Here is a 16,432-nt window from a genome sequence, read left to right on the forward strand (position 1 = left end):
AAAAAAAAAAAAAAAAAAAAAAAAAAAAAAAAGACGTAGAAAACAAGCACAGTGGTGCAATGTCCAGGCACTTTCAATGTTGCTCTGCAAAATAAGCAAGCACCCTGTTTGAAAGCACGGTAACTTTGGGAAAAAAAAAATTGAATCTTTGCTCATCATGAATTTTTAGCATCCTTTGCACAGTTCCAAGGATTCCTGAGAAGGCTGTATAAATGTCATCAGCATGTTTACATCTCAGCAGTGGGTCTAAGCGAACAGTAACCTCCATCACCAGATGTTCCACTGATTGCACAGAAGACATGTAGGGAGTCATGCATCCATGGTGAATGCATTGTATCTTCATGGTACATCTAAACGAAACAAAATAGTCACAAATTCAGTAAAAAATTCTGTTCACTATTATAATCCAACTTTTTTAAAAGGTATGCAAAAGAGATAGCCAACCTTGTCTTCAAAGCTGTTTCGCAAAGGCAGCATAGCAGAGAAATGAGAAAGAAGAGTAATTCAGCAATTTCTTTAGCATGCATACATATACTGTTTTATATATTACTATCTAGTTTTCAGTTAAGACTATCCAATTTAGGGAGGAAACAATCCTCTCTGTATGGCAACTTCTTATTTTACTCTAACAAGAACAGAATTTTAATATATTTCGTTGTAAGATGTGCTGTAGGAGTAGCAGATTGTTTTATCCTGTCCTTCAGGAGGCTCAACAAGTTAGTCTGCATTTACATTACTGAAACTGAGATCACTGGCCATCACAAAGAGTTTCTGGACATGCAATATTCTGCCGCTCTCCAAGGTTTCCTGCACCTATTCTGCTGCAGTTCACCATTTTCTTGGTTTTGAATAGGTTGCAGGCTGGCCCAGGAGTTACCCATCTGCTAAAATAGGTGTAGTGCCTGTGTGGCTTTGGAGGCACTGAAAATACTTAGAAAAAAGGTATGTTATTTGTACTGAGACACCTAAATGAATTTAATTTCCTTTCATGTTTAATTGAGGAACTTAGCAGAAGAGGAAAAGATGCTTCATTGTATTTAAATTATTATTTAGAGCATTTGATGGAAATACAAAGTTCAAGCTAGCTGCTATTTACATCATGTACAATCATGAAGAATGGTCCTTGTAAATATGATGCTTTAAGTTGCTTTTAGATAAATATTAAAGCCAAGTAGAAAAAAAAGAAAAAAGTGTACCATTTTCAGTGAGCACTTTACTTTGATGTTTCAGCTGCTGTAATAATATTTGCCCATTAACTAAGAACAAGGCAATGGATTTGTAAAAATATATATAGGTAATAGGGTGTACTTTAATAATGATTCTTTGTTATAAGATAATCTTAACTATTGTACTGCTGAGATGCAGAACCGTATGATTTGTTTTCACTTTGAATATTGCAGAATTCAGAAACCACAAAAGTTCCAGCAGCTGCATGCAAATTAAATGCTTTGGAGACCTTCACTTGCAAACAGTTTAGAGTAAGCAGGTGGCAACTCCTATGAACAAACATTTCTGAGCAAATTCAGTGGTGAGGTAAACTTGCCAATGCAAAAGTGGAAAAAAAGAACCAAAGCTGAATGTACAAAATGAGTAGGTGGCCCATGAAGAAAATGGTGGTTGTGGGCAGAATAGCAGGGAAATCTTGTAGCAAAAGGGAGATAACAGCAGTCATTTATCCTCATTATACTCTTATACTCATTAATACTCTTCAGCACCATCATGAGACTGCACTTTATTTCCCTGAAATGACATTATACTCACCTGTGCCAACACTCTATTTGATTCCTCTAAACATTATTTTATTGTAAGTATTCTTGATTTCCAAATATCAGTTTGGTGCAGTTATTTTGTCACTTGCACATTTTTATATCTATTCGTACAGCTCCTTAGATTATGTGGAATTTGTCTACATATTTTTATGGACTTAAAATGCTGCAGTTTTAATTAAGAGTCACTCATGGAACTGTTGTATTAAAAGTAAATAAACTATGTTTTGTGCAACTCCTCTATGCTTATTCCTTCTCATTTAAGCAGTTATATTTCTGATTTAAACTAAAAGGCTAAATTACTKTATGTAAAATAACTAGGGAATTCTGAAAACATTCAAAAATTCAAATGAAAATTTCAAGAATGATGAATCACTTAACGCAGCCTATACTGTTCACTTTATATGCTTGATTATTTCATATGTACATATGTATACTTTTGCCAAAATGAAGGCAAAACTAAATGGCAGAGGTACAGAGATCACTTCAGAAAGCCAGTTTTCATCTCATTTCACAGCTTGATACTAGGTAGATGAGCAATTACTCCTTGAATCTCTCACCTCTCTGATGACATTACTCAAATGTATTTTCCTAGAAAGATCCACGAAGACATTTAATTAAGTTAGAACAAATACTTTAACAGTGCATATAAACTGCACATTGGCATTAGGCCAAGATTCAAAGACAGTAACTTCAAAGAAAAATAAAAAAGGAACTCAGGCAGGATATAACAAAGGAAACTGAACTTTTTCTAGCAAATTTTGACCTATTACTCATCACAGGATTCTTACAACTTGGAAAACATGAGGCAAAACATGGCACAACATTTCTTGGGGGCTGTGGCAAGCAGKAATCTAGTTATATGGATCTCTGAAGACTCCACCTTGAAGCACACAGCATACCAAAGCCACGATGGGGCTTCCAACCGACAGAAACCAGGTTGTTATGAATTCACCAAACATATCATTTACTTTTCCACATTCAGCGACTTGTGTTTTTTCGTTTAGTTAAACAGCATGAGGGGAATCGTGGCTAGTTCCCACGCGCAGAGAACCAGCTCCGGGGGTACCCAGTACGTGCCTGTTCGTGGATGATATCAGAAAGTTCTTTCACCATTTCCCTAAAGTTTGACTTTAGTCCCTCGTGGTACTCCAGCTGGTCCTCTTTAATGAGCCGCTCGTTGAGTTCCAGAGCAATTCCGCAGGCTTGTATAAACTTCCTGTGGATGAAAGGAATGAGCTTACGGCATTACACTTTCCACCAAGCAGGCAGGCAAATCTTTCAGCTACCCTTTTCTCCATGGTTTGAGACAAGTCATGTCCTAGGGGGTACCTCTGGCCCAGTGGAGCACATGGTGGGGAGGGACTGTCAGGCAGGAGCATGTTTTCCTTTGAGCCTGGGCTCGCCCTAATTGCAATAAGACACGCACGCACTCGCAGTGTGGCACAGGGTGACTTGCACCTTTCCCATCACTTCTGGCCCCGCACATGGCTTGCAGACTGCAGATAAGCCCTGCAGCTGCAGGTGGGGAGCAGAGAGAGGCCCTGGTGACATGTGGCTAGAAGGCAACGGTAGGACTTGACCGATCTGGATGTCCACGCTACAGCACTTGTGCTAGAGGTGAGGTTGCTAAGAGCAGACACACCATTCAGAAATACATTTAGATCAAGGGGAGCTGCAGTATTGCTTGTTTACTCAGTGTTGCTCATTTTCTGCACTTCATTTCACAGGCATATACTTCTCCTTATTTTTCAGACTACAGTGGCAAAACAAGCATGCCTGGGATTTTCTGGGATTGTCTGTATGAAGCACAGTGATTACATTTGTTCTTCAGGGCTGCACAGCAGGGCTGAAAAGTGAAAATGCCTTCCCTCTGTTCTGCCTCCGTGCGTGGCAGGCTTACGGTGATCATTTCCTTATTCCTCCCRTGGTTTGCCAGGTTACTCAATACACCAAAGGAAAACAGGAGTGGCCCCAGTCTGCTCCTTCCATGCAGTGACTGGTAGAGTCACTTACTRGGAGTCATCAGCACCCAGTAAAGGAATGGAGGAGCTGGTAGGCAACTGGTTGCTCCTGGAAGTCCAGGACGTGCTCTGGGAAAGATAGGTGGGGAAGCACACTGTACTGAGGGCAAGCAGGAGCTGCCAGGGCACTGCTTCTGCGTGGAGGTAAGAGGCAATGTTATAAGCACTTACCCTGAGGGACAGCACAGACAGTTTAAAAGAAAAAAAAAGTCTGTTTCAGCTCTCATAGTTTCAAAAATAAGCAACAGAAACAAGAATGATGTTGAAGATGATAAACTGGAAAGGGTTTTGCTTTAAAATATTGGAAGTCCATTATTTTATAGTGAAAACTCCCTTTGGAAAGATTCGGAAACAATGCATCATATGAAAGATCCCGGAAAACAAGGCTACCAAGGCTGTTTTTTGAACATACTTTCTTCACGCACTAAGCTCAAACACCCACACAAACAGTTGAAGCAGGCATTCAAGGAGACTGCAGCCCCAAGTTTGGGAACTCTTGGCAGAAATGACTACATTGGCCCCTTCACACCTCTGAGCACCTGCAACCCTGGAAGACCTGGATCTTTCTAAGACACATTTTTAGCATTCGGCACCTGCTGATTTAGGAGGCAGACAAAAACATTAGAAAAGCAAGTATCATATTCTAACCACAGCATTAGTTTTATTACATTATAAATCCTACCTGAACATTTCTTTTAATTCATTCACCTTCTTAGCAGGATATTTGCTAGACTGACTGTCACTTAGGAAAGCCCTAGCATAGGCCAAGGGACCAGCATTAACCTTAAAAAAAAAAAAAAAAGTTATTTATAGTTGAACTTAAGTTGAATTGCTGAAGCAGTTATGAAAGCATAACAATTTAGTTTTACTTGAAAATCATTAGTATATTATTTGAATACCACCAACCCCGCATTACGAATGTCACAGGAGGCATCTGGAGTTTCTAAGTTTGAGTATTACTTTTTCTATCTTAAGTTTTTTAAAACTTAAAGACAAATGGAGATAAAAAACAAAGAGGCAGTCTGTCTCCTCATACTTTCCTCTTATTTCTGTTTAGAAAGCAATATGGTCTTAAAGTCATGTACCCATCTGGAGAGAAACCAGGTTTACAAAAAAGCTATTTCTGCCTTATGTTTACAGTACACTTGTCAAGAATTAAGAATAATTCAGCATCCACCCATTGTAAACTAATGTGGAAATACACTTGTACTTGACACTGCAAACAACTGGAMAAAGTGCTTACTGCCACGAGCCACCTGCTAACATATGTACGCAGCAAGATAAGTTGTGTTGGCGACATCATGGCTGCAGTGCTGCAAACATGCTCGTTAATGATTTCTGGAAAGTAAATGTGCTGCATTGCCAAAAGATGACTCACTCTCAGATGTACATATAAATATAATTTCGAGTGGATCTCAGGTCTTACCTGCACAGAAACACAGCCTTGCAACTTGAGTTGCAGTTGGATCATATCAACATCACTGGCAGAGCAGAGCTTTTGCAGCTCTGCTGTCTTGTCTTTTATCTCATCAGTAGCAACATCAATTGGTTTTAAATTAACCTGATGTTCATAATTGACTGGAATTCTCTTCTTTACATACGGAAAGGAATTCGAGGCTAGCAGAAACAGCAAATAAAGTTTATGGCTTGAAAAGTATTTCAAGAAATTGAACTATTCTTCATAGGACAAATAAAGGCAGATCCTTGCCCGCAGGGTTTTACTCAGTGCATGTGGAATCCTGAACAAGGCTCTAATCTAACAGCATGACTTACTCATTTGTAAATATTTGCACACAAAAATACAAGGTAAACTCTCCTCTAACCTCCTCCCACCAGTGAGACTAACGCATCACAATTCTGACTGAAACTGAATTTCTTTTTAGTACATATAATTTTAGTACATATTTCAACGTACTAAAATATTCTAAAAAGAGTTCCCGATACCTACTGTCTCACATATAGATGCTTGCACTTACTAGTTAGAACGGTCCTTTTTTTACACTGTTCTTCCACACTGCCATGCTTTTTTCCAGATAAAGTATAAGGAGTTTCAAACACAAATCTATTGATGTTATGAGTTCTTTCAAATTCAGTCTTTCTTTCAGAAATTTCTTTGTCTTCAAAGTAGGGCTTCACATAAGTCACTTGAATATGGGCATACTTAGGATCAAGGTCTTTAACATTTACCTGCGAGATAAGAGGGTTACTTACTAGAAGAAAAAAGGCTACAAACATCATTGACAATCAGTTCATCTATCTACTGGGATCTGATTCACCTTGCTGTGATTTCCTGCTGTCCCAGCCCCACTGCACGCAAGCAAATGACACACAAAACTCTCCCATTGATGCTAGCCGCGATGGCAAGGTGCTAAGGCCATCAGCCAGCAGACACATGAGATATGGAGGTGTGGCCTGAAAAATCCTTCATCTGGTGCCAAACAAGCTGCGTGTGGAACAGACAGCCACATCACCATATCCATCAATGTAGCATGTGCCTAACTTAGTCCTTCTAATACGACCATATTGCTTCCAGGCCATGAGCTAGTGTCTATACAGTACCGTGCTGTGGCATGCAAATCTGCAGGCTGGCACAAAGCAAACTTGGGGATCTCCAGCACTGTCTCTAGTAACCCACACATACCCACAGTTGCAGCCCAAGGATGTGTACACCCCTCGCAGCGAGGATAAATGAATATTCCAAAGGAAGCAAAAGGAGCTACGGCTGCTGCAAGCTTTATGCTCGGTGAGAGTAACAGTGTGTTTCAGACYGGTGTGCAGCAGGGCAGTCCACACAGGAAGAGTTACACTAGTGGGATTCGTGTCCATGGAATCCCCAAAACTGCACCATAAAGAGGGGGAGCTGGCAAGAGGGTGCAAAGGATTTTATCAGACTTGCAGTGACAAAGCAACAAGTAACTCTGTTTCCACTCATCTGCTCCTTTGTGCTGGTTTCTAACTCCTCCTTGACAGCAAGGCTCAGAGAGATGTGGATTGCAAATTTCCAGTTGATAATTCCCAATTGATTTATTTCCACCTGGGAGTCACATCAGCACAAGTCTTATCAAGGTATGTAACACGTCCACACTAAGGCATAGGGATGTGAGAGGGCATTGGAAGCAGAGTGGCTTGTAAGAGGAAAGACAAGGCTAGCGTCTTCCTTCCCACTGGCAGAACAGTACTAGTCAAATGCAAATGATTATTTTGTCAAACTCTTCAGAGCATAGTCTAGTATGTGGCCCTGATATTCACAGCTAATAGCATTTTGTTAGCTTGTTTATTCAGTTTAATGCTACCTTGTTAGAATCCTGGATAATTTTTACAGTCTCTGACCCAAATTTTTCTCCATAAAGTTTAAGAAGTCGGAAGGAGATCTCCGAGAGGCCCGTCAGCTTGGGTTCTTTATAGATGTATTCCTTTCCATCTTCTTCTTCAAAGAATGTCTAGCATTAATCATACACACAAAAAAAAAAGTGAGAAACAAATGGGTTTCTTCACTTGGGAAATTTTATTTTAGATTTGCTACTTTGAAAGCAACTTTATACTAAGATCTCAGAAAGTCAAGAAGGTTTATATGGCTGTGGCTTGCATAAAGTGTCACTGAACACAGTCTGTTTAACAGGTTCCTTCAAAAATTGTATAAAAAATYAAGTTCCTAAACCAACACAAGCATGTTGTTGCTGAATACAAAGGCTTGAATAGGATTGATGGGAAAGCTAAACAATATGGGAGAGGAGTTTGGCCAGAGATTGTCTTTTAGAGAGCACAGAGAGGCACGTAGGAGAAAAARCACAAAAACAGGCACAGAGGAGTAGAAAGACACATAAATTGAAAAACCCTGAGAGCAGAGCCACATGAAAAAGTCTAAGGAGAAGGATTTGGTGTAGGCTGAAAGGGTCTTGAAGCAATAAATAAAGAAATGTGCTTCCTCTGGTTTGATTCCTTTTGCATTAAGAGAAGTGAAACTTAGTGCATGTATTGTAAATAGAGACAAAATTGCACCAAAGGCATCTGCCTGCATCGCCAACCCTTCCCATAATGGAAACAACCTGAAGGCTTCATGCTTTGGCCAGCCATTCCAGTTAGAAGTTGTGACAGAGAATTAAAACTATCTCTGTGTTGTTGACATATAAAGCTGGCAAAACTTTAAAATGAAAAACTGGATCAAGYATTGGTCATCAGGATAATATGTTATGTAGCTTAATGGGAGGGGTAGCAAACTAAAAGTAAACAACTGCTAGAGTTTATCTGTCATTAACTTGATTAACTGTCCTTATTTGCTTTGTAAATATCCAAAGTTGAAGATAAAACAAGGACAAAAATAAAATTTATGTTGCTGCAGCAAAAGCTAGTGCTCAGATATGTTGTAGGGGTAATGATGGTGGTGTTCTTGTATCCAGGATAGTTTCAGGGGTATACATGATCTCGTCTAAAAGAAGCAAACAGGAAAGACAGGGCTAGTATCATCTACGTAACATTTTCTAAAGAGCAGTTCTGCATCTCCCCCAGGGTAAGGGTTCACAAGCAGAAGCAGATGGAAGATGGAAGCACAAGGAAGAAGAGAGGTAATACATTTTATTAGACCAACCGATATAGCTGGATAAAAAAGCAACTACTTTTAAGCACCGAATAGTCTATGAGGTCTGATAAGAGCATACTTCTTTGATCCRCAAGCCCCAGATCTCTTCCATTTTTCTAACTACCTCAATTAGTCTAATAAAAAATACYATCTATCCCTACAAATATGTAACCAACACTGGTATATATCGTGCCTCCAGCTTCCCAGGTAACCATTTTACTCTGCTGATGCCTATAAGACAGCAGCAGTTGTCTGTAGAAGAAAATAACTGTTACTACTGCTGGTTATATACTATACATTATACTATTACCAGTTATATACTACACACACTAAACTGCATTTGTATGAATTATAATAATGATTACACAGAATGCGGTTTTCTGAACCTACTAAGCCATCTCCTAACTGCTGAGCTGCTTTATGAAAATCCTACCAGCAGTGTCACAAGCTTTCTAATAATAAAGTACTCCTAGAAAGAMGGAGAAACATTGTCCTGAAAAATGTAAGAATGAGACGCTTATGTATACACCACCAGCAGCTGCATCCTGAGTAGGTAGCAGGCTTTTCAGCTGCAAAGCTTCACAGAGGAGCAGCTTTATGGGACAGGATGCCAGGTGAGTGTTAACTGGCAAGCTGGTATATACACTTACTTGTCCATAAAAGGCCACTCTGAAAAAGGTTCCAAGAAGTCTCTTCTTTGAGTGCATTACCTCGAGTATCTTCGCATAAGCTCCATGAAGCGTTCTGTACAGCTGAGTAAGTTTCTGGAAATCAAATCTTAACATCATTAAAGTAGAATTAAGCARGCAGGAAATCATAGATAAAACACTGGAAGCTACTGAGATATCTGAACCCAATCCAACTCCAGGCCAGAATTTCTGAAGAGGCTCACTTTTCCTTTGAAAAAACTCAGTTTTAAACGCWTGCTTAGCTTCAGGTCTGCAAGGTGCCTCTGACTGCAATAAAGCCACTACCCTTAGAGATAAGAACTGAGCCTAGAGTCTCAGTATGCTTCTGGACTAAGCCTTTAAGGGTAGAACAGTTTGCAATATAATACCCAGAAATTCTTTTCTGATTAAAAACAGCCTTATGATGCAAAAACAGATCAAAGCTTTCCCTAGCTTCAATTATACAGTTGGAGGCTGTCCTAGTATGGAAGGGGACATGGGAGAGGGAGGGAAAGTGAAGCAGCATTCCGCAGTCCAGCAACAACTGCTCTGGAGTGAAAATCAGAGCAAGTGATGGGAAAGAGCAAAGAGAGCATGGGCTGGGCTAGTATCAACTTCCTTACTTCCTCCAACGGTTGCCACTGAATTACCTGCAGATTTAGTCCTCTCTGAACAGATCTCTCTCTTTTTTTAACCCTTAAAATTCTTAAGTCTTTATGCATTAAAGGGGGAAAAAAAATCAATGGCTTTGATGAGTGCATGGGAAGGAGGAGGACAGCATTATATTGGTGAATGCAAATTATTACTTAATAAGAGACTTCTGTATCTGGGAATGCCTTAACTTTAATATTTACTCTCCAAATATTGCTTTTACTAACTTGTTTAATGACGAGTAATGCAACACAGTTTGTGCTTTACTAACACCAAGCCTTTAACTCATAATTTCCAAAATAAAAAAGCCTTTTGTTTTTTTCTTAGCAATCTAGGAAGTTACCTGAAATGTACAAAAAATGCCTACCTCAAATTCACGTCGCTTCTCATAAATAGGAATGATCAATTTGGAAACTTCAGAAATTATTTCATAACGCTCTGCCTTCCACAGGCCATCTATACATTGCTCCAGCAGCTCCACTAGGACTTCCTATGAGAGCAACCAAATGGGTATTGTTAATAATAAAACCAGAAGTTAAAACATTTTAGCTTCACATTGTTCAAAAAATTGCAGAATACRTGGCCACAGTTTCAGAAGTTTAAACTCAGTGTATACCTTTTCCAAAGGTATTTTAAATTTTGAAGGGGAAAAAGCTGAATCATTTTAAATAAATTTAATTTGCAATAAATCATTAGCACAATAGCCTGCAAATAYGTCTTGGTTATTTAGCTACCTCCCCAAGAGAATGTAAAAACTTTGGGACGGTCTGGAGATGACAGCCATGGAAGTCAGATGTATTTRCACATCTAAGACATATGTGCAAGAAACACGTGCAATCGGTGATGGTATGGGTTGCTAGGCATCCGCAAGCCTAGTGTTGATTAAAAGACAATCTAGCAGCGATATTGCAGGGCCACCTTGCTCAGCCACGTGGCGCACCCAACACTCTTGTCCAGGGATGATGCAGAAGTAACTGTGAGGCTTTACGATCCATGGGAGGATTATGCTTCACTTCCCTGGTTCCCCGCTACAGTTTCTGGACTGTTCTGCTGCTGTGTTGTGTTGCAGAGCTGTCCCTTTGCTTGGCAGGGCAGGATGGCACCTGACTCGCATTCTGCCCCTCCTTGAAAATTTCATGTTGCAATGCCCTTTGCCGGCAGAATTTGCATTTGCATAATGTGGCAGGCAAAGTTTGTGGTRTAGCCTTTTCAATCTTAGTGCTAGGGAAGCTTTTCAAAGCAGCTAACAACACGAGCCAGTTTTACTGACCTGAACTGTACCCTTCAAGTGTCCTTTTCTCTTTTGAAATTGTCACAGAATATTCTTTCCTACAGGTGCCAGCACACATCTATAATTTATTACAGGTCTCACACAAAAAGATCTAAAGCTAAATCCTTGTCAGCTACCAAATCTTAAATCTGCAGGTCTGTATYACAAGACCTCACCTCACTGTAATGTACATCCATCATCCCACCATCTTCTTTCATTGCACCTTCTTCATCAATGTTGGGAGTGATCTTCCTGAAAGCAGCACAGCCACTGGAGAAGAGTTCTGCAGAGGACAAAAGTAAATAGCTTTAYAGAACGATATATCTCAAACGCATCACGCTTCAATAGCCAGCAAAGCAGTCTAGCTGATAGAGAGATCCTGCAGGAAGCAGGAGACTTGATTCCCATTTTTGCTACTGATTTACTGTATGACACTAAACACATCAGAACCTCCTTGGCCATTCTTCTTGGGAGTCACTCCCAGCACATAGCCARCACCAAGGACAACAGATCTCCCAGCGTGCTATCTGGAATTTCAGCATTCATCTTTAATTAATCAAATGGGCTGCAACCCACTATAAGTTGGGAAGGACAAGGGTACRTTTGTGCACAGAAGGCGTGAAAAGAAAATTACCAGAAGCTGGAGTGTTGGGTAGCAAGTGAACAGGGTTATACACTCCAAGAAGAAAGTATGTTTCTTTATGCGCCCCAAAACTTTGGGTTATTCAGCCTATGTATGTGTAAAGAGTKTCAGTAATGGAGATAGCTCATTGCATTTACTTGATATCCCTTTGGACTTGTTCCTCTTTGGAAGTTCTCWTTTTACCACTGATTTTGGTCAGCAGCCTCCAGCGTATAAATAAAGAATGGCTAGCTTTCAATCCTCTCTGCTCTGTAACTACGTAAATTTTGTACACATATTGAAAAAAAAAAAGGCATGATTTTTCCCACTTAGCTAACACACAATACATAATCTGGAGAGACTCCAAGCCCCCTGCGCTCTGACTCCAAGCAAGTCAGATACACTCCCTTTAACAGGACAGTATGTCATTAGCTTTCCTGGGCCCTTAACGTTTAAAAGGCAACAGAAAGTTAAGYGAGCATTTCAGCAATACTCCTTCTGTGGAAATGAGAAATGGGGTCAAGATACCAACTATGAAATAGATATTTAAAAGAAAACCTGTARAACAGTGTTACTTTAGAACAAACCAGTCTGCCTTTACTTCCTGTTTTGCATTAAACTAGAAGACCTTTTTTTTTTTTCCCCTCGGGTTGTTCTTTACCTACTTGTATAGTTACGTTGTAGCTTCATTTTTTGACTGAAATTCAACTATAGTTTTGTATACTACCTATAGCGATACTTCTGGTATGATGAATATACTGAGAATCAGTTTTTTAACGTGAGCTTCCTCCCTGAGCACATTTCCTAATGTGAAATACATTTGAACTGAGATGTGATGTAGCTGTTCCTATTTTACTCAGMAAAATGCCAACGTGATTCTAGAACTGGCCAGCTTAGTAAATGCCCATGCTTGAAAAGCTGGATTCATTTCTTTAAAAATACTCATCTTCTGCTGCTTTTGGCAATCCACGGCACATTATTTTCTTTCCTTTTTAGTTTGTTTAGAAATACTCTACAAACAATCAATTATCAAATCAGAAAAAAACTTATCTTTAGAAAGATTTTGATCCCCCAAAAACTCAAAGAAAAAAGGTCACAGCATTATCTTCCTTGTGCCTCTCTAACAGTGAACACTTACTTTTCCTGTGAAGAAACTCTGCAACAAGGGCTGCTACATGAACATAACACATGGCTGCCTAAAAAGTACAAAGGGAAAATTAAAATGTCATCTGTACAGCCATCTGTTTATACATCATGTTTTTAATTACACGATTACCTCTGAAAAGTCTCCATTTTTCACGTGAATCTTTGCCATACTGTCCAGCCAAGTTTTCCGGAGCTCTGGAGTGCTTGCATAAGATTTAGCTAAGCTGTACTGTAGGTCTATCAGCATTTCTGGATCCTTTTCGTGTTCTTTCATTTGGGCGGTGGCCATAAGCACTGTACGGATTCTCTTCGTCAAATCTTTGACTTCAGAAGGAAAAGCCGTTGCCTGACACAGAACAAAACTAATTAGAAGCAAACACAGACACAGGAAGCGTCCCAGGCTTTGCCAAGACAGACCATCATTACCCTTAAAGCCAATATTCCACTTACTACCAACCTGAAAATGCAGAGCATGGGAGGTAACTGCAGTTTTTACCTTTGGCACTCACACTGTGTACAACGGAGAGTATTACATAGGCAACATCAGGCATTTCATTCTGGGTGTGCAAATCCTACTGATTGCTCAGGCTGAACTTTCCTGGCCATGCACAGCGTGTCAGGCTGGTTATTCCTGTGCTGAAGTGAGGCAGGTACTTCAGTAACCTGCTGGGTTGGTGTGAGAGTGAGACAGAACTGCTCTGAGCATGCAAAGACCACTGAGAGGGGCTCTAAACCATTCCTGAACTAGCCTTCATTTCATTCAACATCCAGCGTGTGAGTCTCTGATGTGGTTGCTCTTTAATTCCTACAGCACCAGAAGACATCTGTAGAGCTTTCCACCACAGGAATACGATAAAAAGGAAAAGAGGAAAAACTAGATAATCACAGAATTACAGGGTCTAGTCCTATCCCCTGCTCAGAGCAGGGGGAAAGTCGAAGATGAAGCCTGGGGCTCGTCCAGCCAAGCTCTGCTAATCCGTAAGGACAGAGATCTCACCTCCTTCAGGGCCCTGCCCTACAGCTACACCAGTCTCTTGGGGAAGAATGTTTTCTTCATGTAAAACTGGAATTTCCCATGCAGCAACCTGTGCCCATTGCCTCCTGTCCTGTGGTTTGTACTTCTGAGAGGAGTCTGACTTCATCGTCCCTGCAACCTTCCTCTCTGGTAGTGGAAAGCAGCAGTTTGATCCTCCCTTAGCTTTCTCCTCTCCATGCTGAGCAAGCCTGGTTCACTTTCCCCCTCCTTGTGCTCCAGCCCCCTAGCCATCTTCACGGCCATACGCTGCACCCTCTCCAGTTTGCTGAAGTCTCTCACACACTGGGGGGCCCACCACCGAGCACAATATTGGTATATAAACATATAAGAGATGTATAACAATGGTCCCATGACACAAAATACAATCAGCAAGGCGTGGCTCAGTGAAACCCTTTTAAACAAACATCTACGTGCAGAAGAGAACCAAGGTCTTTGTCAGGTATGTCCTGAGTATAATTTTGTTTTATCATAATTCAACACCTAACTGAAGTTTCTCATTCCACCTTTAGGTCACAGGATGATCACACAACTGTAAAATACTGCTCATTTTTCTCTGTCTTACACCTATAAGGTACACAACAGTGCAAAAGTTGTAGCAAAAGTATCTTGTTCAATGGGTTTGTCAGAAACCATTCATTTTATTACAAGGTAGATAATTGTTTTCCAAAGAAATGCAGAGAGCAAAGTGAAAATACCTCACAACTGTTAATCTCTATGAAGAGATTAATTTCTTAATACAGCTGAAAACCAATCAATCAATTTTATTTCCAGCAAATTGGTACATCCAGGCAATAGAAATGCCAGGCCCTACCTGTCATCCCTCTCAGTGTTGGAAGTTCTTGGAAAGCTCTTTGGATAATCTTGAAAGCAATGTGTTGGGCAGAGCATAACCTGAATTACAGTGCTCCCTCCTTTTGGCTTTTAGCCTGATGGATGGAACATGAACTGCTTATGCAACTGGTCATTCTCTTGCTGGCATGATCCTTGTTTACTGAACAAACACAGCCCAGCATGAGCTTATAAATCACACAATTCCATTCATTAGCTGTACTCTTAAATGCTGTTTTCTTGAGTGCTTCCCCACACTTATCCCCAGGAGCTGATAGCACATGACATGATTCATTTTCTCCAACTTACCTTCATAGGTCTGTCACTGTTTGCAAAATTGTTAATGATGAGCAAGGAGTCCTGAAATCTTGTCCCACCACTGAGTGCCACATCTGCTATTAACTGGCTCACTGCAATTATTATCTGTCGGGAAAGGGCAGGGGTATTATTAAAATAAGTCCTTGTAGAAGTGTTTTACTGTCACAGTTACATAAGATGTTCATACAAAAAGATCACGTCTTTCCCACGGTGCAAACAACAGTTGTTGTGGCTTCTCTGTCCCATCCTCCAGGGACAAATAGTCTCCAGAGTACCAAACAGCTTTGTTGAACAGCAAGCTCACATGATTAGCAATACAATGATCTTAATACAAATCCTAAGGCGATAGTTAGTGTATCAGTTTTCTTCTTCTGCAATTTATTATAACCCCGATGGTATTCACCTGCCCCTCCAGGTATCTAAGTTTGCTTCAAAAAAGCAATACTGCAAAACAGCTCCAGAAAAATTCCTCCTCCTGAGCCAAAGGCAGCTCTTCCTGCTGTCCCTCCCACTCCATCCCAGCCAACCTCCAGGGCAGAGAGAGATCTTTTAGAAGTAATTCCAAAAAAATCAACATTTTGGAGTCTGATTGGGCCAATCAGTGAAAAGAGGAATTAGACAAAGCCTTGAAATCAAGAGGATTTTTGACCAATGGCAATATCTGATTTTGATTCTAAAATTGATGGTAATTTTAGAAGTATGTGACAAGTTCCTCTGGAGACATTAGATGACACGTAGCTATTTGGCCAATATACAGTCAAGCTCTTGATATGTAAGTTCATGAAGTCCGAGGGGGACTGCTCTCTATCTGTTTCCCATTCACTGACCTGAAGATGTGTTCTCAGAAATGTTCTCCTCTTGGTGAACTCAAAGTTATTTCTCATCAAGAGATACAGAAGAGCAGAAGCCTCATTCCTAGTGGAAGCCAGCTTTGACGTGCAACACTTCAGGATCTCGTAGCAGAGGGCAGCACACATGTTCACCCTTCCCTTGAAAAAGGCTGAGGGAAACTTCACAAGATACATGCAAGTATTACAGTATGCACTGCTAAATTACACCCACGGGGCTCAGATGGATGGGGGCTGAGGCGTTACACACTGGGCTCCATCCTGAATGGTCTGTATAAAACTTCTACTAGAGTTTTGTGCTGAAAAGTATTTATGGGAACGAATCCAGGGCCTATTTTTAACCATGTTTCCTAAAAGAGCGTGACCTTTGCTGTCCCGCTGTTTGAAGATATGTTCATGCATTCCATCTATCTTCTCCCCTAAAAACTTTGGCATTCATTGGCAAATTTTCATTGAACTGGACAGGCAGAAGTTTCTTATGAATATCATAGAAACACGAGCAGCGGGGCAGAGGAGAAAGGTCCTTTGGACGTTCCCACCAAGGGCTGCTGTGTGAGCCACCTGCGAATCTGCCAGAGCCCACCCGCAAGAGCGACTCTGCGGGGAGACATGGCCCACGATGCTCGCCAAGCTGCGTTCACACGTCCCAAAGAAAAATGCCTAAATTCATACGACTGCC

At 40.6% G+C, this 16,432-nt stretch overlaps 1 protein-coding gene across 1 annotated transcript in view; it reads right to left on the minus strand.

Moving 5' to 3' along the window:
- Positions 1–6: 6 nt before the first annotated feature.
- The window catches only part of DOCK11 (dedicator of cytokinesis 11), a 66,867-nt gene continuing 50,441 nt past the window's right edge, over positions 7–16,432 (minus strand). The window contains exons 41-53 of the mRNA XM_085325526.1: positions 15,733–15,915; positions 14,897–15,010; positions 12,854–13,069; positions 12,716–12,773; positions 11,132–11,238; positions 10,053–10,175; positions 9,017–9,130; positions 7,084–7,230; positions 5,767–5,977; positions 5,217–5,407; positions 4,473–4,573; positions 2,847–2,985; positions 7–350 (exon numbers count right to left, since the gene is read on the minus strand). Coding sequence (XP_085181652.1) covers positions 228–350; positions 2,847–2,985; positions 4,473–4,573; positions 5,217–5,407; positions 5,767–5,977; positions 7,084–7,230; positions 9,017–9,130; positions 10,053–10,175; positions 11,132–11,238; positions 12,716–12,773; positions 12,854–13,069; positions 14,897–15,010; positions 15,733–15,915 — 1,827 coding nt within the window. The 3' untranslated portion in view covers positions 7–227. The remainder of the gene's footprint in view (positions 351–2,846; positions 2,986–4,472; positions 4,574–5,216; positions 5,408–5,766; positions 5,978–7,083; positions 7,231–9,016; positions 9,131–10,052; positions 10,176–11,131; positions 11,239–12,715; positions 12,774–12,853; positions 13,070–14,896; positions 15,011–15,732; positions 15,916–16,432) is intronic.

Source organism: Rhea americana, unplaced genomic scaffold, assembly GCF_003343005.1.
Source record: "Rhea americana isolate MKP2758 unplaced genomic scaffold, rheAme1 scaffold_98, whole genome shotgun sequence".
NCBI classification, from domain to species: Eukaryota; Metazoa; Chordata; class Aves; order Rheiformes; family Rheidae; genus Rhea; species Rhea americana.